Source organism: Erinaceus europaeus, chromosome 12 (assembly GCF_950295315.1).
Source record: "Erinaceus europaeus chromosome 12, mEriEur2.1, whole genome shotgun sequence".
Lineage (NCBI taxonomy): Eukaryota > Metazoa > Chordata > Mammalia > Eulipotyphla > Erinaceidae > Erinaceus > Erinaceus europaeus.
Window position 1 is genome coordinate 93,872,728 of NC_080173.1, and position 26,480 is coordinate 93,899,207.

General features: G+C 43.5%; 1 protein-coding gene and 1 long non-coding RNA gene across 4 annotated transcripts in view; one reads left to right on the forward strand and one right to left on the reverse strand.

Moving 5' to 3' along the window:
• The window catches only part of LOC132542080 (uncharacterized), a 29,596-nt gene extending 21,031 nt beyond the window's left edge, over nt 1-8,565 (forward strand). The window contains exons 3-4 of one of the 2 annotated variants that reach the window (XR_009553224.1): nt 5,370-5,419; nt 8,493-8,565. This is a non-coding gene — a long non-coding RNA (uncharacterized LOC132542080). Of the gene's footprint in view, nt 1-5,369; nt 5,432-8,492 lie in introns of both variants that reach the window. The other variant, XR_009553226.1, reaches the window with a different exon arrangement.
• Nucleotides 1-25,444, reverse strand: part of FBXW10B (F-box and WD repeat domain containing 10B) — a 43,731-nt gene extending 18,287 nt beyond the window's left edge. Inside the window, exons 1-8 of one of the 2 annotated variants that reach the window (XM_016186485.2) lie at nt 24,507-25,444; nt 18,210-18,395; nt 17,423-17,550; nt 15,811-15,933; nt 14,239-14,348; nt 10,888-11,088; nt 5,507-5,628; nt 181-329 (exon numbers count right to left, since the gene is read on the reverse strand). In XM_016186485.2, the coding sequence (XP_016041971.2) occupies nt 181-329; nt 5,507-5,628; nt 10,888-11,088; nt 14,239-14,348; nt 15,811-15,933; nt 17,423-17,550; nt 18,210-18,395; nt 24,507-25,011 (1,524 nt within the window). In that variant the 5' untranslated portion in view covers nt 25,012-25,444. Of the gene's footprint in view, nt 1-180; nt 330-5,506; nt 5,629-10,887; nt 11,089-14,238; nt 14,352-15,810; nt 15,934-17,422; nt 17,551-18,209; nt 18,396-24,506 lie in introns of both variants that reach the window. The other variant, XM_060204511.1, reaches the window with a different exon arrangement.
• Nucleotides 25,445-26,480: the final 1,036 nt, after the last annotated feature.

Genomic DNA, 26,480 nt, shown 5'->3' on the forward strand with positions numbered 1-26,480 from the left:
TTGCACCTCACATGCGCTTAACCCACTGTGTTACCACTCTACTCCCAGGACCACCTTTTTGGTGACTGTCTCACAAATGTTCTAAGTGGCTTGGGGGAGCTACAGAGTGGGAGACCACCCCTTTCTTCCCATCTGTAGAAATCAGGACCCTGTTCCTCCCACAGTTCACCACCCTCTCACCTTTACCAGCTGGGCCGTGACAAGGTGCCACACTTTGATTATCCCGCGCTCACAGCTGCTCACAATGAAGGTGTCACTGATCTTGGTGGCCAAGATTGGGTAATTGTGTTTAAATGTCTTCAGGCACTTCCCTGTCTCTAAATCCCACTCTGAAAGGGAGAAGGAGAGGGAGAGGTAGGAAAGGAGAGAGAGAGAGAAAGAGAGAGAGAAATGAAAGAATTTCAGTGGAGTTTTACACTCCCTCCCAGAAGCTGAGACCAGCTGCGGTCATTAGATCACACATCAGAAGGCCTGCAAGTTCACCAACAGCTGTGTCTCTGTGACACAGACTTCCCTGACTATGTGCCCTTGGAAGAGCCAGGACTGCACAGCTTTTGGCTCTGACCTAGAACTCAGCATTGGGGTCCAATTCTGTATAACTCTTCAAGCCTGAAATATATTTGCTATTTTTTAAATATTTATTTATTCACTTGTGTTGCCCTTTTTGTTTTATTGTTGTAGTTATTATTGTTATTGATGTCATCATTATTGGATAGGCCAGAGAGAAATGGAGAGAGGAGGGGAAGACAGAGAGGGGGAGAGAAAGACAGACACCTGCAGACCTGCTTCACCACCTGTGAAGTGACTCCCCTGCAGGTGGGGAGCCGGGGGCTCGAACGGGGATCCTTACTCCGGTCCTCACGCTTCACCCCAGTTCGCTTAACCCGCTGCGCTACCACCTGACTCCCATATTTACTATTTTTAACTAGCTTTCAGGACAATTGTGTTTTATGTTGAGTGTTACCTGCTTCCCCAGAGACTAATCTCTTCACCCACACTTCTCTGCCCAACAGAAAAGAAAGCTATCTTCAGTCATTTTTGTTTTGTTTTGTTTTGTTTTGTTTTTTATTGATTGAGATTAAGGAAACTCTTGCTTTGCATTTCCTGCACTTCATTCTTGATGAAAAGAAATCCAACTCTAATCATAACATCAAGGAAAAGTTTTCAGACATTATGTTTGTGTGTGTTTTATTTTTGGAATAATTGAATTTAAATTCTAAGTCCTAGAAAGAGAAGTTCTCTGCAGTGTTAGGGCACAAAACAAATCCTCGGTGAATACAGAATACTGATAAAAACAAGTTGTGTTTATATTACCTTGGTTACAGATAGTTGTTAAAAAGGAATAACAATGGGCCCGGTGGTGGCTCATCTGGTTGAACGCACATGTTACATTGTGCAAGGACTGGGGTTCAAGTCCCCAGTCCCCACCTGCGGGAGAAAAGCTTCTCGAGTGCTGTAAGTACAAGGAGCTAGGGTCAAGTTCCCTGTCCCCACCTGAGGGGGGAGGGGGGAAGCTTTACGAGAGCTGAAGCAGTGCTGTAGGTCTCTCTCTCTCTCTCTCTAACTTCCCCCTCCTCTCTCAATTCCTCTGTCTTATCACAGGGGAAAAACGCTATTTAACTTTTCTTTGCTTTCATTTCATCACTTGCAAAAGAGAGGTGGTAAAAATAATGACGTCCATAGGCTGTGATGACAGTTAAAGTAGGAAAGTCTCTGTAGAGTCCCTGAATAGAGTAGATATTGGGAACGATGTCATTTTTATTAAGACAAGATTAACTACAGTTGATGACAAGAGAATAAGAAATATTATAGGCATCCAAAGAGGAACAACTTGTTGTGGTCTATGTAACACCTTGGTCTTAAAAGCTAGGCAGCTTTTTAGGGCAGGGGTAGATAGCATAATGGTTATGCAAAGAGACTCTCATGCCTGAGTTCTCCAAAGTCTCAGGTTCAATCCCCTGCACCACCATAAGCCAGAGCTGAGCAGTGCTCTGGTAAAAATAAAATTAAAAATGAAGGGGGAAAAAAAAGTTAGGCAAGCAACAGAACAGCTGAAATTGATAAGGCCTAGAATGATAATATTCAGGGAGGCTAGTACTTAGTGAGGGCTTGGTTTGAGACAGGCAATGGACTACCAGCTATACACTTAATCTTCCCAACTCTACAATGTAGGCATCCTTATTATTCTTATTTTGCAGAAGGGAAAACAGATTCAGAAAAGGGTAACTTGCCTACAGTCCTGTGTTAAATGTTAAGACTAGTACTTGAACTTAGATTGGCTCAGAACCCAAGATTCTTTTTTTTTTAATTTTTATTAATGACTTAGTAATCATTAACAATATTGTAAGATAATAGGGATGTAACTCCACACAGTTCCCACAACCAGAGTTCCGTGTCCCATCTCCTTCAGTGGAAATTTCCCTATTCTTTCTCTCTCTGGGAATATGGACCAAAAATCTTTTTGGGGTGCAGAAGGTGGGAGGTATAGGGAGACAAAGTCATGATGACCTAAGGAGAGAAATGATGGAAAACCTGTGAAAACAGCAAACTGAGACAAACCTCATAGCAGTACATGCTGTCCAGCTTCCAGAGGCAGACCTCCATGGTGAATACGTGCCATGAAGAGGCTCTCTGAGGAAACTCTCAGTGTGCTACGTGTGGTTATGACCACCACTAAGCTGCTCCTGACCGTCTCCCAGACCAGATTAGAGGGAGAGAGACTGTCTCAGACCAAAACGATAAAGAATTACAGAATTGGGTGACCATCCAGATTCATGGGGAAGTGGACCAAAAATCGTTATGTAAAAACACCCCCAATAAATGTGCTTGAAGTTCTATTCCCTGAATGGTTCCAAGGTTCCTCGCCCGAGTGTCTCATTTACCTCCTTCTCTTCAGACCCAGTAGAGCTGGACTCTACAGGAAGGTCTGGTTTCTGGAATTGCTTCTCTGCTGGATATGGATGTTGGCAGGTAGATCCACCACCACCACCCCCAGCCTGTCTATGTTTCCCTAGTGGGGCAGGGCTCTAGAGAACTGAGAGCTGGGGCTCACTGATGAAGTCGTCTGCCCAGGGAAGTTAGGATGGAATTCTAGTAGCATCTGCAACTTAGAACCCACGATTCTTAAATATTTCACTATACTATTCTCATGCAGGAATAAGGATGGCCCAACTGTAGACAAATACAAGACAAGCTTCGATTACGATAGAGTGTATTTCATTGTGGAGCCTCTGAGTGATCTATTTCCTTGCCTATATTACCTTCTAGTGGTCATCCACATTCCTGAGCTCATGACCCCCTCCCTCCACCTTCACAACCGGCAACACTGCAACGTTTATCCGTAATCTCCCTTTGATCACATACAAGAAGGTTTCTATTTTTATGAGTCTATAGTTGTCCACACCAATAGTCAAGGACAATCTCCCCATTTTAAAATCTTTATCTTAATTATATCAACCAAGTCTCTTAGCATGCCAGGTGACAGGATCGCACATTGCAGGGATTAGGATGTGAACATCTTCCTTGGGTTGAATGTTATTCTGCCTCCTGCACCCAACGTGTCCACAAGTGAGCTGTCGACTCTTCCTCCATTCCTTACTCTACCCTACCTTTACTGCTTCTAGCAGTGGCATCACATATACCCAGTGGCCCAAATGAACAAGTCTGGCCTTATCATCTGCCCTTCTAGCTCTCTGACATTTCATATCTGAATCGTTGATGCAGTCCTTCCAAGTCTCCCTCTAGAAATGTCATTGGTCTGGGCTATCTCATCTAAATGCATATCCCATCTGGGTTTCTCCACACTAACATCTCCACAGATATTCTGAAGACACCATAACAATTCTTTAGACTGAGCAGTGTCTGACGGAACCTGTTTTCTGTCTCCAAATAGTCACCTCTCCAAATCCTCTTTCTTTTTTCTTTTTCTTTTCTTTTTTTTTCTTTTGCCTCCACGGTTATTATTGAGGCTCAGAGCCTGCACTAAGAATCCTCTGCTCCTGCAAGCTATTATTGCTGTTGGATAAGACAGAGAGAAATGAGAGGGGAGGGGAAGACAGAGCGACACCTGCAGACCTGCTTCACTGCTTGTGAAGCGATTCCCCAGCAAGCGGGGAGCCAGGGGCTCGAACCGGGATCCTTACGCCAGTCCTTGTGCTTTACGCCACGTGCACTTAACCTGCTGCACTACCGCCCGGCCCTCCCAAACCCTCTTTCTATACTACTGTTAGAGTCATCCTTCTAAACTTCCTATTTAATAATGGCAACTCTGTGTGAGATGCAACTATAACTTCCCATGTCCTCTAAAACAAAATTCAATGTCCTGTCATGAAGCAGAAAGCCCTTGATAATTTGGCCCCAAACAAACTAACTGGCCCTGCCTCCATACTACACACTGCAGTTCAGCCACCCCCAACAGTGGGAAGTTCTCTGACTACACCATTTGCTTTGGCTTTTTTTTCCGAGTTGGCATGTGTTGCTGCTTCTGCTTGCCATGCTCTTCTCTTTCTCTGCCTGAGAACGACTCATCCTTAAGGACACAGCCAAACAGTACTGTTTGCAGTACTTTGCTTTTACTCTTGTGTCTGTGATCCCTTAGAAGTCCGCAAAAGACGGATTACAGAAGGATGATTCTTTATATATATTTTTTTATTTATTCCCTTTTGTTGCCCTTGTTGTTTTTATTGTTGTAATTATTGATGTCATCATTGTTGGATAGGACAGAGAGAAATGAAGAGAGGAGGGGAAGACAGAGAGGGGGAGAGAAAGATAGACACCTGTAGACCTACTTCACCACCTGTGAAGCGAGCCTCCTGCAGGTGGGGAGCCGGGGGCTTGAACCAGGATCCTTACACTGGTCCTTGTACTTTGCACCACCTGCGTTCAACCCGCAGTGCTACCACCCGACTCCCAGAAGGATGGCTCTTAACAGTAGTATGGAAGGAGGGTTTGGAGAAGGTGACTATGTAGAGACAGGAAACAAGTTCAGACACTGCTCAGTCTAAAGAATCATCTTGGTTGTGCTACACAATTTAGACCCAGATAAGCTGAATCAAATTCCTCCTCTACCATTTACAGGCATTGATTCAAAGAAAGTTCTTTTCCTGTCTTGAGTTTTACATTCCTCATGTGTAACCTCCCCATAAGATTCTTGTGGGGGTCAAATAAGGGAACTCCTGCCATTGTGCCTATCACAAAGGTAGCAGTCAATAAATACCAGCTGTTAGCCACCTATCTCTTTGCTTCTCTGTTGTATCTTTGTATAGTTTCTCCATTAAAAGACTATATGAGAAATAAAAACATAATAGTGAAAAAGGGCCATATCACATGCATCTTCCTTAGTACCTAACACAGTGTCTAACCTATTGCAGATAGTCAAGAAACAGGTGTTGGATGGATCAGTAAATGGATGGGTGGGTAAGTAAAAAAGTAAGTACAAAGCAAATGCTTTGGTAGCTCATAGATTTGGGGAAACTTCTTTGAAAGCTTACAACATTTTTTTTCTCACCTTTCACTTGGCAATCTTTTGATCCGGATACAAGCATGTTCTTATATAAATCCATGCATGTGATTGTCCCCTGATGACCATTGAAGATTCGCATGCAAGCCCCACTTCTTAGATCCCAGTATCTGCAAGTAGCAGGCCAAAAAAAAAAAGAATTTTTTTTTGAGATTTTTAAAAGGACCCAGAAAATCATACTATACAGTGTTCTTTTTTTGACAGATCAATGGAAGAGTTTCATAGTTAAGCTCACAGTCAGAGGCTTGAATTTGAATCCCAGTGGCAGAACCTATTAGATACAATTTTAGGAAGGTTACTTAATATTTCTGTGTAAGCTTCATTTATGTATCGATGAAATGAAGATTATAGTAGTTGCTGCCTTATAGGAGATCTGTGAAGTACGGAAGATATGAGTGTAGAGCATATCAACCAGAGGGTGAGTCCCACCCCATAGTACATTTAGAAATATCTGGATTTTTGGGGGTTTTCCAACTGTGTGTTCTACCAAAATCTAGTGTAGAATCTGATGATACTGATACTCTTCCCCCGCACCTCACACACACACACCCTTCCCATCCCAATACTATCTGTGCTGAGGATGAGAAATTATGCACTAATGCCTATAATCCTGGAACAGAGAACAACATGCAGGGTTGTGTGTTAACTGATACGAGGTGGAGTGAGCCCTGAAATGAACAGCATGTTTAGAGTTGATCTCTGAACAAGAATTAAATTTGACACAGTCATTTAAATCCAAAATACCTTGCATGCATTTCTAAAACGTACCATAGACATTTGGGAACATGTGTGAGATATACTATTTAAAAAATATATTTATTTATTTATTCCCTTTTGTTGCCCTTGTTGTTTTTCTTTTTGTTGTTGTTGTTGTAGTTATTCTTGTTGTCGTCATTGTTGGATAGGACAGAGAGAAATGGAGAGAGGAGGGGAAGACAGAGAGGGGGAGAGAAAGACAGACACCTGCAGACCTGCTTCACCGCCTGTGAAGCGACTCTCCTGCAGGTGGGGAGCCAGGGGCTCCAACCAGGATCCTTAAGCCGGTCCTTGCGCTTTGCGCCACGTGTGCTTAACCCTCTGTGCTACCGCCCGACTCCCAAGATACACTATTTTTTTAAAGAAACCAACTTGATTGAAATGTCTCAACTATGATTGATACAGATGTCCACATCAGCCAGACTGCACTGCGGACAGAACCAAGTCTAACATTGAGAAAGTGGGTTTGAAGTCAGGCTGCCCAGGGTCTGAGTTCATCACTTAAGAGCTATGGGATTGTAAATTAGTTATTGAACCACTCTGGCCCTTAGTTTCATCACCTGTAAATTGGGGGTAATAATGGCATTTACTTCATAGTCTCATATGACAAGTATTTTGCTTTCTTTTTTTCCTTTAGTTCTCTTTTTTTTCTTCTACAATTTTCAAAGGTCCCACAAACTTTGGCGGTTTGTCAGAGCCTACTACTATACACTTAAAATACACTCAATAACATTCTTTTTTTTGAACTTTTTTTTATTAATGAGGAAGATAGGAGAGAGAGAGAAACAGAATCATACATTGTTCTGGTACATATGCTGCCAGGGATTGAACTTGGGAACTCATGCTTGAGAGTCCAGTGCTTTGTCCACTGCACCATCTCCTGGAGCACTCATTCAATAAAGTTCTAATGGTCTGGAAAAAAGTGTGTTCTGAATTTCTGTTTCTAATGGAATTGTTGGCTATATATGTATGTTCTCTCCTTAACATATACAGGAAGATATTTTATCAAACATTTATCAATATTATTAAATATTTTAGCAAATAATAATCAAGGGAGATTCCTTGACTTAGTAAACCTTACAAAGCCCTAACAGTCAAGTCACAACAGCAAGCATTATGCTTAGTGGAGAAACTGGAAGGGGTGCAGGTGTTGGCACATTGGTTCAGCAGTGTTACCAAGTGCAAGGACCCAGATTCAAGTTCCTGGCCCATACCTGCAGCATTGTGGATGGGGGAGCACTAGGGGTGGGTTTCATGAGTGGTGGAGCAGCCCTACAGGTGTCTGTCTTTCTCTCTTTCTATCAGCCTCCCCATTCCAGCTCATTTAAATTTTTTAAAAAAGAGAGAGAAAGGGGGGCTGGGTGGTGGCACACCTGGTTAAGCACACATGTTACAATGTGTAAGGATCAGGGTTCAATCACCCAGTCCCCACCTGCAGGGGGAAAGCTTCACGAATGGTGAAGCAGTGCAGCAGGTATCTCTGTTTCTCTCCCTCTCTATCACTCCCTTCCCTCTCTATTTCTGGCTATCTCTATGCAATAAATAAATAAAGATAATTTAAAATTTTTAAATGCTCTTTAAATAAAGAGAGAAAAAAACAGAATGTGTATTCCCTTCAAGAAATGAAATAAGATAGATGCCTCTTTAACTGGGAGGCCTAGGCAAAGTTAGTACAATTATTAGAAACATTTTTACTATATTGTCATTGTTTCCAACTGATGAAGTCATCTCCTCCCTCAAAAAACAAAAGAAAGAAAGGAAAGAAAAGAAAAATAAGCAAATCAACTTGTAGACTTGTAGAACTAATGAAGGAGCAAGGGTGTTGGACATAAGATGACAGGGATACAGAGGTCACAGAGGCTCCTAAGCTGAATATGGGCCCCTGATCAAATCGATGGGGTTTACAGTCAACAATATTTATACACCTTTCCCATATTTGGGAGCTAGTCTCTTTCCTCATCCAGCTTTCTAGCCCTTTTTCCAGCCATGACATCATCTCCCGAGACAATAACTTGGGTTCACCTGCATATCAGATGTCAGGCTCAGGAAAAAAAAAATTAGTACAGTCATGGGCCCTTTGGAATATAACTAAAATAGGCCTACTAGCTATCTTCAAAATGAAGACCCCAAATCTTCATCTGCACTATTCCAGCCTTTAGGTTCATGATTGGTCAACAATTTGTTTGGCTTTATATGTTAACTCTTTTTCAGCCACCAGTTTCCAGATGCTACTACCATGATTACCAACCAGACTTCCCTGGGCAGATGACCCCACCAATGTGTCCTGGAGCCCTGCTTCCCCAGAGCCCCACCCCACTAGGGAAAGAGGGAGGCAGGCTGGGAGTATGGACTGACCTGTCAACACCCATGTTCAGCGGGGAAGCAATTACAGAAGCCAGACCTTCCACCTTCTGCATCCCACAATGCCCCTGGGTCCATGCTCCCAGAGGGATAAAGAATAGGAAAGCTATCAGGGGAGGGGATGGGATACAGAGTTCTGGCGGTGGGAATTGTACCCCTCTTATCCTATGGTCTTGTCAGTGTTTCTACTTTATAAATAAAAATTTTTTTTTTAATTTTTTTTAAGCTTCAATGGGGATTAGGTGAAGGTTCACACACGGTAGAGTGCACACTTCGCCATGTGTGAGGGCCACCTGGGAGCATCACACAAAGGTGTTGCAGTGTCTCTCCTCCTCACTTTCTCTCTCTCCCTCTCTCTTTCATCTTGGATCTGAAAGATAAGCAGCCTTCCAGTAGTTGTGGAATCCTGCAGGTGTGAAGCACCTTTCGCGAGAAAGAAAGAAAACGAAAACTCAAGACTAAGGGCACCAAAATATACGCCCTAAAATGTTCATGAATCCTCCTCAACTTGAGAATAAATGTGTAGATCATGAGACAGTCACATAATAAGTTACTATAGCTTCTATAAACATAACATATAGGAGTCGGGCGGTAGCGCAGCGGGTTAAGCGCACATGGCGCAAAGCGCAAGGACCAGTGTAAGGATCCCGGTTCGAGCCCCCGGATCCCCAACTGCAGGGGAGTCGCTTCACAGGTGGTGAAGCAGGTCTGCAGGTGTCTGTCTTTCTCTTCCCCTCTCTGTCTTCCCCTCCTCTCTCCATTTCTCTCTGTCCTATACAACAACAATGACATCAATTACAACAATCATAAAAAGCAAGGGCAACAAAAGGGAAAATAAATAAATATATAAAAAAAACAAAAAAACATGACTGCTACTTATCCCACATGGATGAATACATTCCAGTCCAAGAATCAGATACAAACTAATTTGAAAATTCTATTCCCTTTATATTAAGATTAAAAATGGTAAGAAAGTAATGATCAATATACTTTGAGATATATAGATAATAAAAACTAATTTTTAAATCTTTAAATAAATATAAGAGCATATTTAGTGTAAAATTTAGGATAGCAACAAGGGGAGGGAATTATTCAGGGGGATTTGGGGAATGGTAATGTTCTGTTCCTTGGTCTGAGTACTGAGTATTAATGGGTATTTCTGTATATTTTAAAACAATTTTGAGGTCAAGGGGGGTGCCTATGGTAGAGCACACACGCTACCATGCACGAGGACATGAGTTCAAGCGCCTGTCCCCACCTGCAGGAGGGAAGCTTAACAAGCAGTGAAGCAGTGCTACAGGTGTCTCTCTTTTCATACCTTTCCTCTCCATTTCTCTCTGTCTCTATCCAAAAAAATATAGAAAGAAAAAAGCAAAGGCTGCTGGGAGCAGTGGCTTCATTGTTCAGGTTCTGAGCCACAGTGATAACCCTGGGAACAAATTTAAAAAAAAAAACAAAAAACACTGTTTTGCTTCTATACTCCATTTCATACAAAACTCCTTCCCTCAAAAAAGAATCTATAAAAATAAATATAAACTATGCCTTTAAAAAGACATAAAAATAAGGACACAGAAACACCTATGTTTCATAGCAGCACAGTTTGTAATTGCCAGAACCTGGAAGCAACCCAGATGTCCAACATCAGATGAGGGTTCAAGCCCCTGGCACCCAGCTGCAGGCAGAGAAGCTTCACAAGCTATAAAGCAGTGTGGAAAAAAATTCATTTGGGTAATTTAAAATATTTTTAATATTTATTTATTTATTTTACCTTTTGTTGCCCTTGTTTTTTATTGTTGTTGTAGTAATTATTGTTGTAGTTATTGACATCATTGTTGTTAGATAGGACAGAGAGAAATGGAGAGAGGAGGGGAAGACAGAGAGGGGGAGAGAAAGACAGACACCTGCAGACCCGCTTTACCACTTGTGAAGTGACTCCCCTGCAGGTGGGAAGCTGGAGGCTTGAACCGGGATTCTTACACGGGTCCTTACGCTTTGCTTTGCGCCACGTGCACTTAACCCACTGCACTACCTCCCGACTCCCTGGGTAATTTAAAGTATCAATCAATAACAGTATACAAATTCTCGGTTTTTATTTTGAAAAAAAAAAATAAAGAAAACTTGCCATGTATGCTAGAAATTTGTATCGCTTTGCAATAATGTTTCAGTTAAGTACAAAAAAAGATCAACATGGAGGATTCTTTCACAAACTGCCCCAGGCAGAGTAGAGACCGCAAGTTTCTTAAACTACTTACCTGATACTCAGGTCATAACTCCCACTCAAGAGAAAGTTTTCCTCCTCACACAGGATGATGGTGCGGATGCTGCCTGCGTGGCCTCGGAACCTGATGGGTATCTCCTTTGCTTGCATGATGTCCAAAAGCTGGATCTTGCGATTGGATGCTATGGCTACCAGATTTCCCCCAGAATAGTGGATGACTCTGTTTTGGTCCAACCTGGTTTGCAGAAGAGGAGGGTTCATGAAAGAAACCTCCGTGCCCTTCCAGGACCAGGCCTGGCTTTTCCCTAAAGTAGTGTCATAACAGCCAACGACAGCCTTCCAACAAAGGAAGTGCAGCAAGTCTAGCGTTAAGGAGCTGAAGGGTCCCTGCCCCACACCATATCAAAGCCCATCTCAAGCAAATTAAAACCTAAAGACCAGGCAGAATGTTGGCACACCTGGGTGAGTGTACATGTTACCGTGTGCAAGGAATGAGGTTCAAGTCCTGGGTCCCCACCTTCAGGGGCAAGGAAGCTTCATGGGTAGTGAAACAGAGCTGCAGATGTCTCTCTATCTCCCCCTCACCTTTCAATTTCTCTTTGTCTCTATACAAAGCAAATAAGTAAATCAAATCATTTTAATCTAAAGTCAAAAGGCAGATTATATATAAATATACTTTTTTTAAAAAAAACTACAATATTACAATAAATCCCCTGGGAGACTATCCTATACAGTATTTCCCAAACTTTTTAAAATAAAATTTAAATGTTTTTATTTGTTTTATTTGAATGACAGAGAGAGACGGAGAGAAAGACCAGAGCACAGCTCAGCTCTGGTTTATGATGGTGTGAGGGATTGAACCTGGGACCTTGAAGCCTCAGGAATGAAGGTCTTTTGCATAACCATTATGCTGTCTCCCTAACCCTCCCAAACTTATTTGACCATGGAAAACAAGTTTTTTTTTTTCATAAAACACCTCAGCAGAACATAGATTGGAACATTTTTATATACTGCACTGTTGTTTTATTCTTAGCCAATATGAGCACATATTAGGTTTAAAGTCCTGTGCTAGAAGATGCCATGGGGGGGGGGGGAACAGAATATGAACCTTACGCTTAATAAGCCTGTGGTCCAATAAAACAGAGTGCATTGAGTTAATTTTCCCATTAATTATTGGTAGATATGTGAGATCTGAGCAAGATAACCACATAATTTCTCACATTTTCTTTGTCAAGTAAGCCACAGCTTAGTGACTCCAGTGCCATAGAGTAGAGTAGAGTAGAATTGGTTCAGCACCCAGGGATATAGTCATTCTGAATAAAAGAAATCTTGATATGCTTATCTTCATTCTATCTGTCATATCTAGAGTTAGTCGTTTCTTTTTAAGAAATACATATTTACTGAGAGAAACAGAGAGAGAGAGAAAGAGAGAGAGAGGGAGAGGGAGAAAGAGAGAGGGAGGGAGAGGGAGAGGGAGAGGGAGAGGGAGAGGGAGAGGGAGAGGGAGAGGGAGAACAAGAACATCACACCGACACAAGCAATCTCATGGCTTGAACTCAGGACCCCACGCTTTGAAGTCCTGTACTCTGCTGCCGCACTCTCTCCCAGGCCAATGCCATCATGTGTTCTAAGAATACTTTTGGAACCAGGTGTTGGCGCCACGTGCCTGGTTGAGTGCACATGTTACAGTGTGCAAGGACCCAGGTTCAAGTGCCTGGTCCCTACCTGCAAAAAGAAAGCTTTGCGAGTGGTGAAGCAGTGCTGCAGGTGTCTCCCTGTCTCTCTCCCTCTCTATCTCCACCATCCCTCTTGATTTCTGGCTGTCTCTATCCAATAAATAAAGATAATAATAAAAAATAATTGTCATGTGTGTGTATGGGGAGGGGGTAGATAGCATAGTGGCTATGCAAAGAGATTCTCATGCTTGAGGCTCCCAAGTCCAATCCACCCTCCTACCCCCCACCACCACCATGAACCAGACAGAGCTCAGTAATGCTCTGGTAAAAACAAAAACAAACAAACAAACAAACAAACAAAAACACTTTTCACCACACTCTCCATAAAAATTCAATATGGTCTCCCCATCTACTTACTCTTTTCTATTGACTCAAATATTTCAAGATATAATTAGTTCATAACATCAGCTGCCAAAAACAAAATAGAGATAAACTTCACAAACCCCAGTGAATAGTGAGGTGCTAGACCTGAACCAAGACAGAAAACTAGAGTATTAAAGGCATTTCTTCTTGTCACATATTGTTATCATAAATGCCTTTTTTTTTCTATGTGGTGCAGAAGGATACAGTACTTTGCTAAGTGGGCTACAGAAATAAGATAACCCCATTCAATTTGAAATATATACTTCTACATACAAAGAAAAAAATCTTTGGGGTAGGCCTTAATAGTAATGAGTGTTCTCACTTGGTGGAAATATTATAAAAACATCTTTGCTTTTCTCTATGCATTTTCTGGCATTTGGAAAACCTTTTTCCAATCAGTTGATACAGTTTCTAAAGTAAGAATGAATCAATACCTCTCTGTGTATCTCTCTAATTGAACTAAAAAGAGTGGAAATTCAGTCCTGGAGCAGTCAAATTGTATATTTCCACATATGTATATTTTTTTCCTTTTGTTGCACCTTTTTATTGTTGTTGTAGTTATTATTGTTGCTGTTATTGATGTCGTCGTTGTTAGATAGGACAGAGAGAAATGGAGAGAGGAGGGGAAGACAGAGAGGGGGAGACAAAGACACCTGCCAGACCCACTTCACCACCTGCGAAGCGACTCCCCTACAGGTGGGTATCCCGGGGGGCTCAAATCAGAATCTTTACTCCAGTCCTTGCGCTTCGTGCCATGTGTACTTAACCCATTGCACTACTGCCCAGACACCCAGAATTGTACATGTATGAGGCACTGGACTATAGTAAGATAAAAAGAAAGAAATAACTGTGTTCCAAGAGGTGGTGCAGCAGAGATAAAACTCTCAGGCATAAGGTCCTGAGTTCAACGACCGGCATTGCATGTTGCCAGAGTGAAGTCCTAGTTCTCTCTCGCCTCCCCCTCTCTCTCATTAATAAATAAATGAATATTCAAAAAGGAAAAATGGAAGAGAGAGAAACAAAGGGTGATTATAGATAGGCACATGAATATGCAAATAGTATTGGTCAGTATTCCCAGCATTTATAAGCAAAGATACCCTTCTCACCCCTGAGCATGGTATAAAAATCAAGCTTCTGATCTCTAGATGGGATCTTATGACAGACTGGGGTTGGAGTTTGAAGTGAGCAGGACCCTTTTCAGTTAACCAGGGTCACGGGCATCCTAAAATATCAGTGTGGGTGACTCAAGCATTCCAGAATTCCTGAATTCTGATCCTAAGACTTACACCTCAGAGAGAACACGAACGTTGTAAGTCCCACAGAAAACATTTCTCTCTTCCATCTGGACCAGCTGGGTTTCCTGGTTCTGGTAGGCAGTCCACAGACTATAATCATTCTGCTAAGGAAGACTTGAAGTCAATATAGGGCAGCAACTTGACCCAGGGCCCCAGTCACGCATCCCAGAGCATCAACCATACGAAGATACCAGGGTCCACGGGTTCTTCCTCTTTGGGTTGTGGGTACTTCTGTGTGGTGACAGGAGGGGCTTGTGAGAAAGCACTGGAGTTATCCATGAGCTAGCAAACAGTCAATCACCCTGACTCTTTTTTGTTTGTTTTTGCCTCCAGGGTTGTCACTGGAGCTCGGTGCCAGCACTATGAATCCACTGCTCTTGGAGGCTATTTTTTCCCATTTTGTTGCCCTTGTTGTGGTTGTTACTATTATTATTGTTATAGCCGTTGTTGTTGGATAGGTGAGAGAGAAATCGAGAGAGGAGGGGAAGACAGAGAGGAGGAGAGAAAGGCACCTGCAGACCTGCTTCACCGCTTGCGAAGCGAAGCCCCTGCAGGTGGGAAGCTGGGGCTTCAACCAGGATCCTTGCATGGGTCTTTGCTCTTTGCGTCACGTGCGCTTAACCTGCTGCGCTACCGCCCACCCCCGCTCTTCACCTCCGTACTCTGTACTCAGAGCACAACTTTTTCAGAAAATGACTTCACAAAGAGTGTGCTTTCAGCAGCCATCTGACTCAAGTGAGATCTTCCCATGTACAGTGCATACACCTGACAGTGCCAAGCACACACACGGACACTTAAGTCGTGTGTAAAATGACTGCTATCGGGGCCGGGCAGTGGCATACCCGGTTAAGCTCACACATCACCATGTGCAGGGACCTGAGTTCGAGTCCCCACTTTCTCTCCCCCTCTTGATCTCTCCTCCCCTCTCAATTTCTGTCAAAGAAAAATAGAAAGGACAATAATGGCCCCCAGAAGTAGCGGATCTGTAGCGCCACATAGAGTCCCATTAGTGACCGGTGGCAAAAATACGGAGTCCGGTGGTAGCGCAGCGGGTTAAGTGCACATGGCGCAAAGCACAAGGACCGGCGTAAGCATTCCGGTTCGAGCCCCCGGGCTCCCCACCTGCAGGGGTCGTCGCTTCACAAGTGGTGAAGCAGGTCTCCAGGTGTCTAAAAAAATAATAATAATAAACAAAAGTACTGCTGCTGTACTATGCACCAGAAGTTGGTGCCATGAAAAGATGACATGGCCATGACATCTGAAGTAAGGAAGAACTCAGAACATCACCAAATCCACCCTTCTCTTTCACAGATAAAACAATTAAAGGCAAAAGGACAAAAAGTGATTTGCTCAGGAATCCAGCATAGAAGGCAGGTCTCCGTTAAAGAATGCCGTCTCCTACATCCCCATTTCGTGTGACGTACCCCTGACCTTCCTATGTCCTGTATCCCATGTGCCTGTCCTCTGTCTAGAGTACCATGTGTCCATGGCACTACTGAGTCTGGATGCCAGTCTGCAATGGCCAGGAAGAAGACAATGTCCACGGGTATCATCAATACTTACTTTCGTCCTCAGCTTCACTTTTTGATTCTTCACACGCGTTTGTTTGCCATCTTCTGTGTTTTTAGGAACGGGGATAGGAAGCTTGTTGGCATAGTTAGGATCTATTCCTTTTGTGTAGGACCCCTGCGGGACGGGGGCAAAATACACAAATGGCAGGGTCCAGGTGTTGGTGCACTTGGTTGAGCACATTACCAGGCACAAGCCGGGTTCAGACCCCTACTTCTCACCTGCAGGAGAGAAACTTCATAACCGGAAAAGCAGGTCTGCAAGTCTCTCTCTCTCTGTCTGTCTGTCTGTCTCTCTCTCTCTCTTTCTCCCCCCCCCCCCCCGTTTCTCTCTGTCCTAGCAGATAAAATAGGAAGGAAAAAATTGGCCACTGGGAGCAATGGATTCCTAGTGCCATTACAGAGCCCCAGCAACAACTCTGGTGTTAATTTAAAAAAAATTAATTTCTTTTAAAGTAATTGGTTACTCTTTGTTCCCCTTCTTCAAGAACAGGAGGAAAATCAGTTCTTGGAAAGATCTGAAAGATGTCTAAACCCCAGTTGAGGAAATTCTTCTCGAACGTGGGCAGTTAGACCAGCTGTGTGTGGGGACTGGCTGAAGGAGGACAGTAAGAACTGCACATCTACAGAGAGACCTAAAAGTGGCAGCCAGGTGTCCCCAGCTCTCCACAGAGTGGCCTGCTTCTTATATCTCTGTATTTGGGGAATACCAAAACTCCATGATTTAGAGTTGGTCTTCAGACTGGAAACAATAGTGAAAACATGGGGGTTGGGGGAAATAGCATAATAGTTATGCAAACAGACTCTCATGCCTGAGGCTCCAAAGGTTCAAGCCCTAGTACCACTATAAGCCAGAGCTATACAGTGCTCTGGTAATATACATTTAAAAAAATTGTTTTTAAGTTTCATAAAAGTGAAAATGCCAGGAGTCGGGTGGTAGTGCAGCAGGTTAAGCACAGGTGGCACAAAGCACAAAGACCAGTGTAAGGAACCCGGTTCGAGCCCCCGGCTCCTCACCTGCAAGGGAGTCACTTCACAGGCGGTGAAGCAGGTCTGCAGGTGTCTTTCTCTCCCGCTCTCTGCCTTCCCCTCCTCTCTCCATTTCTCTCTGTCCGATCCAACAATGATGACATCAACAATAATAATAACTACAACAATAAAACAACAAGGACACAAAAGGGAATAAATAAATATTTTGTAAAAAAAAAAAAAAGTGAAAATGCCAGAGACAGCTGCTATCAGAGGGAATATTATATTTTCACCTAAAAGCATATTCTGCCTTTATAAGCCTCTACATAGACTGATCCAGAAACACATTCATGGCTTGCTTATTACTGTGTAAGTTACAAATTCCCTAGCTAAAGAAATTCTCTATTTTGTAGGTTTTCCGAGAATCTTGTTCTGCTAAGTGCACCAACAGTGCAGCAGTAAATGGCAATTAACTGGCAGTGTCCAGACAAAAAGGAAGTCACTGTGAGAACTTCCAAGGCAGCGACTGACTACGGAGCAGGAGACCGGAGGTGGGTCTGTCTAGCAGACTGAAAGGTTCCCAGTTGGACCAACACGGACATGGGTTTCCAGACTGCCCCTTGCCAGACAGGATGTACCTGCAAGAAGGTGATCTCATTCTGAATGTATATGTGCAGAGACAAGTCCATCTTGACCTGATGTGCCAAGGTAGCCCAATGCTGACTCACATAGGCACATCTGTTCAGGGTGCTTTTATCCAACATACCTGGGGGGTGGGAGAAAAGAAGGAGGAGAAAAAAAAAAAAAGAAAAATATATATATATATAGATCTGAGGACCCCAGAACTAAGCTATAAAGGGAAGCCTCTTGAGAAGTTACCCAATCCAGGGGTCAGGTGGTGACGCACCTTGTTGAGCACACATATTGCAATTCATAAGGACCCCAATTCAAGCCCCCGGACCCCACCTACAGGGGGAAAGCTTTGCAAGTGGTAAAGCAGTGTTCTCTCTCTCTCTCTCTCCCTCTCTCTCTCTCTCTCTCTCTCGCACGTGCGTGCTCTCTCACACTCTCTTTTTAATTTATATTATCTTAATTTATTTATTGGATGGAGACAGCCAGTAATCAAGTAGAAGGGGGAGATAGATAGATAGATAGATAGATAGATAGATAGATAAGATAGATACCTGCAGCACTGCTTCACCGCTTGCAAAGCTTTCCCCCCCTGCATGTGGGGACTGGGGGATTTGAACCCAGGTCCTTGTGCATTGTAACGTGTATTCAACCAGATGCGCCACCACCCAGCTCCTCTCTCTGTCTCTCACTATCTCTCCCTCCCCTCTTAATTTCTCTCTGCCTCTACCAAATAAATAAATTAGATATTTTATAAAAGGAAGAGAAAAATCCCCCTAATCCAACCCTACATACTTAGAATGTACTTGGAGAGGTGAATAGGCAGGTATCGGATAAAATCGCGGTATTTGCTGACTCCAGAAGACAGCTCTCTGATGGTATCCAGGTCAAGCAACAGACTTGAGGGAGCCCCTCCAGCTTTGAACATTTCTCCTTTTCCAGAAAAGGGCTTCTTCAGCCCAGGCAAGCTTTTTTCTGGTTCTGTTAGAACGAAACCACGGAAAGGTACATAGTAGGGGTGACTTTGCAGAACTCCAGGCCAATAAGAAGTACTTCCAAAAAGCATGGCATGAAAATAAAGCTTTTCAGGGCCTACCCTCAGGCTACTAGACTTGTGTCATTTCTTCTGACAAAATGAATGACCAAACACACAAAAATGTAAGCGTCTTGCAGTTCAAGAAGATATCTCTAGTATCAAGGCCTGCCATACTCAAGTGAAATGACATTATGCTGGGTATTCCCTTTAAAAGTGCCCAGCAAGGTAGGGGGGCAGTTAAAAGGAGTATGAATCCAATGGATTGGTAAGATGTTGATTATTACTGGAGCTGGGTGATGGCTGTCTAGGTGGTGACTGCACTGTTCAAATGTCATCCCAAATTTGACATTTCCTAGGAATTGTATTTCCTTCTCCTGTGACTTGTTTTTACTCAAAAACCAGTAGAGGAGATCCTGGAGTGTTGGGAAATTGTGAGGAGCCTCACAAAGCACTCTGCATTTTTCTGCCTCCATGAGCCTGGCATTCCTTAAAACATTAAATCAGCTCCCCCTGCTCCACCCTGCATTCCTGATACTATGGACTATCTACATAATCATTGTTTTGCCTGAAAGATCCCCACCCATTCTAGTCTTTTGATCTATCTTCTTTCTACCCTCAAGACCCTCCCTGCCTGCAGGGTATTATTAATCCTACCAATTAAAACCCTAACAACAATTGCTAAGGAAGTTCCTACCTTTCCAGCCCCTTTTGCCTTTCTCCACCCCTTTCCTAGCCCTTTCCGTTTCCGACTTGCCACTTCTGGGTCTGCCATTTAAAAGCCTTGGCTCTATGATCAATAAAGATATCGAACTGCCTCGCCGCTACGAGCTCTGTTCATGAGTCATCTCCCTCGCGTCGCTGGGTGAGTAGCAGCCCAGGCTGGCTCCAGCTGCATTCTCTCCAACCCAGAGAGTCCGCACCCGGCAAGAGGTTCCCCCACGCTAGCCCGGCACTTAAGGTCAGATCCTAACTGCCCACTGCTTTTGTCTCAAGATTGACTCCTGGGAGGAGATAGCATAATGGTTATTACAAAGTTTTCAAGCCTGAGACACCAAATATTGACTCCTATGCTACAGAAATAGTCACTAGTTGAATCGGTCCTAGAGGTGGCTCTATGCCAGAGCCCAGGGGGTAGAGAGGCTGTGCCAATGGGGAGAGGAAAACTTCAAGTGAAACCCTTGATACTTTCTTTTCTGATGTCTGTTTTCAGAGATCTCTTGGTGATGTCCTGGTAAAGAGGTGAAAACTTGGAGTGGAGCATCACGCTGATTTTAATCCTGGTTTCTCCCCTTCCAGAGGTGGAATTAAGTAGAACAAATATCAGAGGAGCTACCAACTGACCATCAGTTCTACATGATACTCCCTCCAAACACTTTCAAGCAATGTTCCTTTTCCTTGAATGTCAGGAAAGGGAAGGGTGTGCCTTGTTTCCAGCTGCCCAGCAGATCTCAGGCTTGGGCTTGGAAGTCTTTCTCAAAGAAGAAAAACACAGCCTTGGAATATTGCTCAATCTCCTCCCTCCTTCTCTCTCTCTCACATTTAATTAATTAATTTATTTTTGCCTCCAGGGTTATTGCTGGAGTTCCTTGCCTGCACTAGAATCCACTGCTCCTAGAGGCCTTTTTTTTTCCATTTTGTTGCCCTTGTTGTTGTCATTGATGTTGTTATTGGATAGGACAGAGAGAAATCAAGAGAGGAGGGGAGAACAACACCTGCAGACCTGCTTCACCGCTTGTGAGGCGACCCTCCTGCAAGTGGGGAGCCAGGGACTCGAACTGGGATTCTTAACACTGGTCTTTGCACTTTGCGCTTAACCTACTGCTCTACCACTCAACCCTCTTTTTCTCTTTTTTTGAACTTTGAGGGCCTGGTGGTGCTGACTGAGAAGTGCAGAATAGAGTGTGTGTGTGTGTGTGTGTGTGTGTGTGTGTGTGTGTGTGTGTATGTCCAACTTTGGGAGGGTAACACTGTTCAGTGAAGGCTGCTTTGAGGGGAGACACTAGGCTAAGTCACTCAAATTCTCAGATTTACTCATCTATAAGATAAGAAGTTGAACTGGATAATATCTACTCTAACTTGTAAGAGTCTTTGATTTTTTTAATTAATTAACTTTATTTTACTTTATGTTATTTATTTATTTATTTTTCCTCCAGGGTTATCGCTGGGGCAAATCCATTGCTCCTGGAGACTATTTTTCCCATTGTGTTGCCCTTGTTGTAGTTGTCATTGTTATTGTTGTCATAGATGTTGCTGTTGTTGGATAGGACAGAGAGAAATGGAGAGAGGAGGGGAAGACAGAGAGGGGAGAGAAAGATAGACACCTGCAGACCTGCTTCACCGCTTGTGAAGCGACCCCCCTGCAGGTGGGGAGCCGGGGGCTCGAACCAGGATCCTTATACTGGTCCTTGCACTTCACACTAAGTGCGCTTAACCCGCTGTGCTACCACCCAGCCCCCAGCTCTGATTTTTACTGTCACTTCTTCATTTCAGATTATCATCCTTTTATATCCTTGACACACCAAAGAATTCAAGTAATCTATATCAGGATCTAACCCCGGCCTAGGTCTGTTGTTTAAACTCTTCCAGATGTCATTAACACACAACTATGACCACAAGTCAAGACTCATGGATTTTAGGAATTCCCCATCTTCCTGAGCTCAGACTGTGAAGCGCCTCCATCTGACACCCACCCTCCACCCCAACTTTCTCCCAACCACTACAAAACCTGTGTTTCCTGTACCTGCTACTCCCATGGCCCTCTATAATCAATCTTTCCTCTTTTTTGTTTGTTTGTTTGTTTGTTTTATTGATCCAGTTGCCAGACATCCAAGATCCTCTCCCTGATACCTATATTTATGACTTTCTGTTTTTTTTTTCTGATCTTTTTTTTTTTAATTTATAAAAAGGAAACATTGCCAAAACCATAGAATAAGAGGGGTACAACTCCACACAGTTCCCACCACCAGGTCTCTATATCTCACCCCCTCCCCCGATAGCTTTCCCACTCTCTATCCCTCTGGGAGCATGGACCCAGGGTCATTGTGGGTTGCAGAAGGTGGAAGGTCTGGCTTCTGTAATTGCTTCCCCGCTGAACATGGGCGTTGACAGGTCGATTCATACTCCCAGCCTGCCTCTCTCTTTCCCCCAATTACTTGGATTTATGACTTTCAAACTGAGCCCTTCCCAATACCCAGACCAGAAGCTACAATAAGATGAGAACTAGTTAGAAATGCAGAATCTTGAAGCCACTTTGGCCCGTCAGAGTCAGGATCTTTGGGGAAGTACCCAGCTGCACCTCTTTTAATAACTCGTGCTGCCTCCATGTGCTGATACAAGCTAAAGTTTGAGAACTATCGCTCTAGACTTACTTGGTCCTTTCACTGTCCCTACCTTTAGATAAACCTCACTTCAAGGGTGGACTTTAGGCACAAGGAATATGGTCAGCTGGAGGGAGGGATGAAAGTTCTATGTTTCAGTGGTAGGGCAGTGGATACATCACTGGATTCTCAAGCATGAGGTCCCGAGTTCAATCCCTGGCAGTACATATACTAGAGTGATGCCTGGCTCTTTCTCTTCCTCTCTCCTTCTATCTTTCCCATTAATAAATAAATAAAAGATATTTTTTTAAAAGTTAATATGTTTTAATCAGTTGACCTAGTTTCTTTTCTAATTTTACTTATTACTGGATAGAGGCAGAGAGAAATTGTGAGCTGAAGGGGGAGATAGAGAGGGAGAGAAACAGAGAGACACCTGAAGCCTTATTTCTCCCTGCAGGTGGGCACCAGGGGCTTGAACCCTGGTCCTTGTGCACTGTCATGTGTATAATGCGCTTAACCAGGTGTGCCATCACCTGGCCCCGACCCGGTTTCTACATAAAGCAATTTAGTAGCTTCCACTCACATTCCTCCCAAGCCCAGTACCTAACCCAATTAATGCAGAGACTGAATCAGCATTAAATAGCGGTATGGGGGGCAGGGGGAGATAGCATAATGGTTATGCAAATAGACTCTCATGCCTGAGGCTCCAAAGTCTCATTTTCAATCCCCTGCACCACCATAAACCAGAGCTGAGCAGTGCACTGGTTTTTGTTTTTTAAAGTAGAGGTATGGGGTATTTGTTTCTGTGCCTTCAAAAGGTGCAGAAATATATTCTGGATGCTTGCCAGTAAAAAAGTCCTGTACTTCCGTCTGCAGTTGTCATCTGACAATTTTTCTAGAAGGAAATCACATTCAGTAATTTCTGCTTTGGTAAACAGGATTAGGTGTCAGGACAAAGAACTCTAGCCTGCATTCAGGAAAATGCCCCCTGCTTAGGCTTGCCCATACCTCCTGCTACTTCACACTACAAGGCTGGGGACCATTCCCTTTTCTGCCCAGGGTCAATTGTATATTTATAACATTAATTGTCGGGTATACAAAACGATCAGCTTAAAATCTAGGGGCCAACATGTTCAATGTAGAAGCAATTACAGAAGCCAGACCTTCTACCATCTGCACCCCATAATGATCCTGGGTCCATGCTCCCAGAGGGATAAAGAATAGGAAAGCTTGCAATGGAGGGGATGGGATACGGTGGTGGGAACTGTGTGGAATTTTACCCCCTCTTATCCTATGGTCTTCTTGATACTTTTATTTTATAAATTAAAAAAAAATTGGGGTGCTGGTCATATCAGGTTAACCACACATAGTATGAAGCGCAAGGACTGGCTCAAAAATCCCCGTTTGAGACCCTGGCTCCCCTCCTGCAGGAGGGTTGTTTCACAGGTGGTGAAGCAGGTCTATAGGTGTCTATCTTTCTCTCCCCTTCTGTCTCCCTTCCTCACTCAATTTCCACTAAAAAGGAAAAAATGACCTCTAGGAGCAGCAGATTTGTAGTGCCAGCACCATCCCGAGCAATAACCCTGGTGGGGGAAAAAATGGCACTTAATATTTCTGTGGAAAAAAAAAAGCTGCTAACGTTCATGAAAGGTCAAATCCTGTTTGTGACTGCGTGGGCAGGACCAGACCATAAGGCGAAGACCATTATCCTATGGATCTTGTCGATATTTTTATTTTAAAAAAAAAATTAATGGAGGGCTGGGCGCAGCAGGTTAAGACCATAAGGTGGGGAGCCAGGCGGTAGCGCAGCGGGTTAAGCACACATGGAGTCAAGTGCAAGGACCGGCGTAAGGATCCCGGTTCCCGTCCCCGGCTCCCCACCTGCAGGGGCGTCACTTCACAGGCGGTGAAGCAGGTCTGCAGGTGTCTATCTTTCTCTCCTCCTCTCTGTCTTCCCTTCCTCTCTTCACTTCTCTCTGTTCTATTCAACAGCAATAACAACAATAATAACAACAGCAACGATGAACAACAAGGGCAATAAAAGGGGGGGAAATGGCCTCCAGGAGCAGTGGATTCGTAGTGCAGGCACTGTGCCCCAAAGAAAACCCTGGAGGCAAAAATAAATAAATAAATAAATAAACAAACAAATAAACCATGTGGTCCAGGAGGTGGCGCAGTGGATAGGGTATTGGACTCTCAAGCATGAGATCCTGAGTTTGATCTCCCGCAGCACATGTACCAGAGTGATGTCTGGTTCTTCCTCTCTCTCTCCTCCAATCTTTCTCATTAATAAATAAATAAGGGAGTCGAGCGGTATAGCACAGCGGGTTAAGCGGAGATGGCGCAAAGCACAGGGACCGGCGTAAGGATCCCGGTTCGAGCCCCCGGCTCCCCACCTGCAGGGGAGTCGCTTCACAGGTGGTGAAGCAAGTCTGCAGGTGTCTATCTTTCTCTCCCCTTCTCTGTCTTCCCCTCCTCTCTCCATTTCTCTCTGTTCTATCCAACAACGACGACATCAAGAACAATAGCTACAACAACAATTTTAAAAGGGCAACAAAAAGGAAATAAATATTTTTTAAAAAAAGAAACACAATCTGTGTTTTTAAAAAATAATAAATAAATTTTTTTTAAAAAAAGACCATAAGGTAGCTGCTCTCAACTCTTTAACTGTACAGATCCCTCAAAGCTTGCTCCCTGGTCTCCAGGGGCTCTCTGATGTCTACCTGGGACCTTGTTTACCTGCGATGATGTTCTGCTCTCTCAGAAACAGGACTCTGATGACATTGGAAGCGGCGCACAGCAGCGGGGGGTTGCACATCTGTAGCAGCAGGAGTGTATAGTTTGCCTTGGTCCTGTGGGTACACTTCGTGAACCACTGCAGAATCTCCTTCATCTTCCCTTCTATCGTCTTATCCAACATTTTGTTCAAGGAAGACTTGACTGTTTTCCCCTCTTTCTTGCTGAGGTTGATCCGGGACCTGTTGTAGATGAAATCCTTCCCCCCTGTCGTCTGAAGCATGTTTTGGAAATAGTGTAGTAAATACAAGCTGTCTAACTGCACCAGGATGCTGACTAGAAACCTCCTTTGTGATAGCTCGCTGATTCGCTGGAACCACTCTTTGGTACAGAAGATCTTCCAAGCCAACACACACGTTTCACACTTCTGACACACGGGGGCAGAATTGCTGCTCTTCTCACAATGAAAATACGGGGCGTTGTTGAGCCTGGAGTCCAGTTTTTCCATGTCCCTGAGATGACCAGCGCATTTTATCCTTGTCTATTGTTGATTCCACCAAATGCCACAGAAACAGGAGTCGCTGATGAATGTCCCACTTGTGCCTTTTCTGTTGTAAACATCTCCCAAAGAAAAGGTAAAACGCTCTGTTGGATGGAAAGCTGGTCTTTCCCATAAACTGCCGGTTGAAGCCTGGCTTTTTGTACTGACCTCCTAGGAAACATGGCTTTACCGTAAATCTCCTAAGCCCGGCGCTGCTCAGCTGAAGGCAGTTGCTGTATATTGTGTAAGAGCTGGTCATCTCATTTCTAGAGCAACAACCAGAGTTGAATTCAAGGGTCATACATCGACTCCTTTCCAAGGAAAAACAAAACATTGTAGAGTTTGATGTCATCGAGCTTCAGCTGTTGTTGTTATTAATCACTTTTAGAGATTTGTGAATATAAAATTTCATGTAAACTTCTTACATTTATAACTGCTTAATTACAAGGTAGATGTCCCAATAATACTCCAAGGTGTGTGTGTGTGTGTGTGTGCGTGTGTGTGTGTGTGTATACAGAAACAGAAAATGTAAAAGAATGCTTAATAATTGAATGTTTACCTTAGTTTTCTTAACTATTAAAGTGAAAGCACAGATGTTTAATATAAATGTGTTTAACTGCTAGAAAATGCTAAACAGGGAGTCTGGCGGTAGCGCAGCGGGTTAAGCGCACATGGCGCAAAGCACAAGGACCAGCGTAAGGAACCCGGTTGGAGCCCCCGGCTCCCCACCTTTAGGGGCGTCGCTTCACAGGCGGTGGAGCAGGTCTGCAGGTGTCTATCTTTCTCTCCCCCTTTCTCCATTTCTCTCTGTCCTATCCAACAACAACGACATCAATAACACCAACAATAATAACTACAGCAACAATGAAAAACAACAAGGGCAACAAAAGGGAAAATAAATAAATATTTTTTAAAAATTTTAATGCTAAACAGATGTCTCTGTAGGGAACCACTCTGAAAATTTGTCAGTAGGCCTGAAAATATGAGGTGGGAGCACCACTTCCAGTGTCAATTGTATGCCCACCCATGTGTCTGGTTGGTAATACAGCTTGATGGTGCAGATCTGGATCCCAGTAAAACAATTTGCTCCACTTTGAACATAGATGTATTCATTAGTTAATCCACTCTGGTGATTAATTAATTAACCCACTTCAGTTTCCTCTTCTGTAAAATGAAGACCACAGCAACTCCTATTTCATGAAGTCATAGGAGTACTAAATAAGACTCTTCAGGCAAGATTTGCTGGTATATGTTTAGCCCTTAGTCAATGCTAACTATTATCAACATCATTATTGTAATAAAATGCTCAGTCATTGATGAATTTGAGCCTGATGAGCTCACCTGCCATCGGGATGGTCCAGGCTCAAACGCAGTCCCCTCCACACTCGGGGAAGCATCAGTGCTTATTAATCAATATTAAATAACTAATTAAAAAA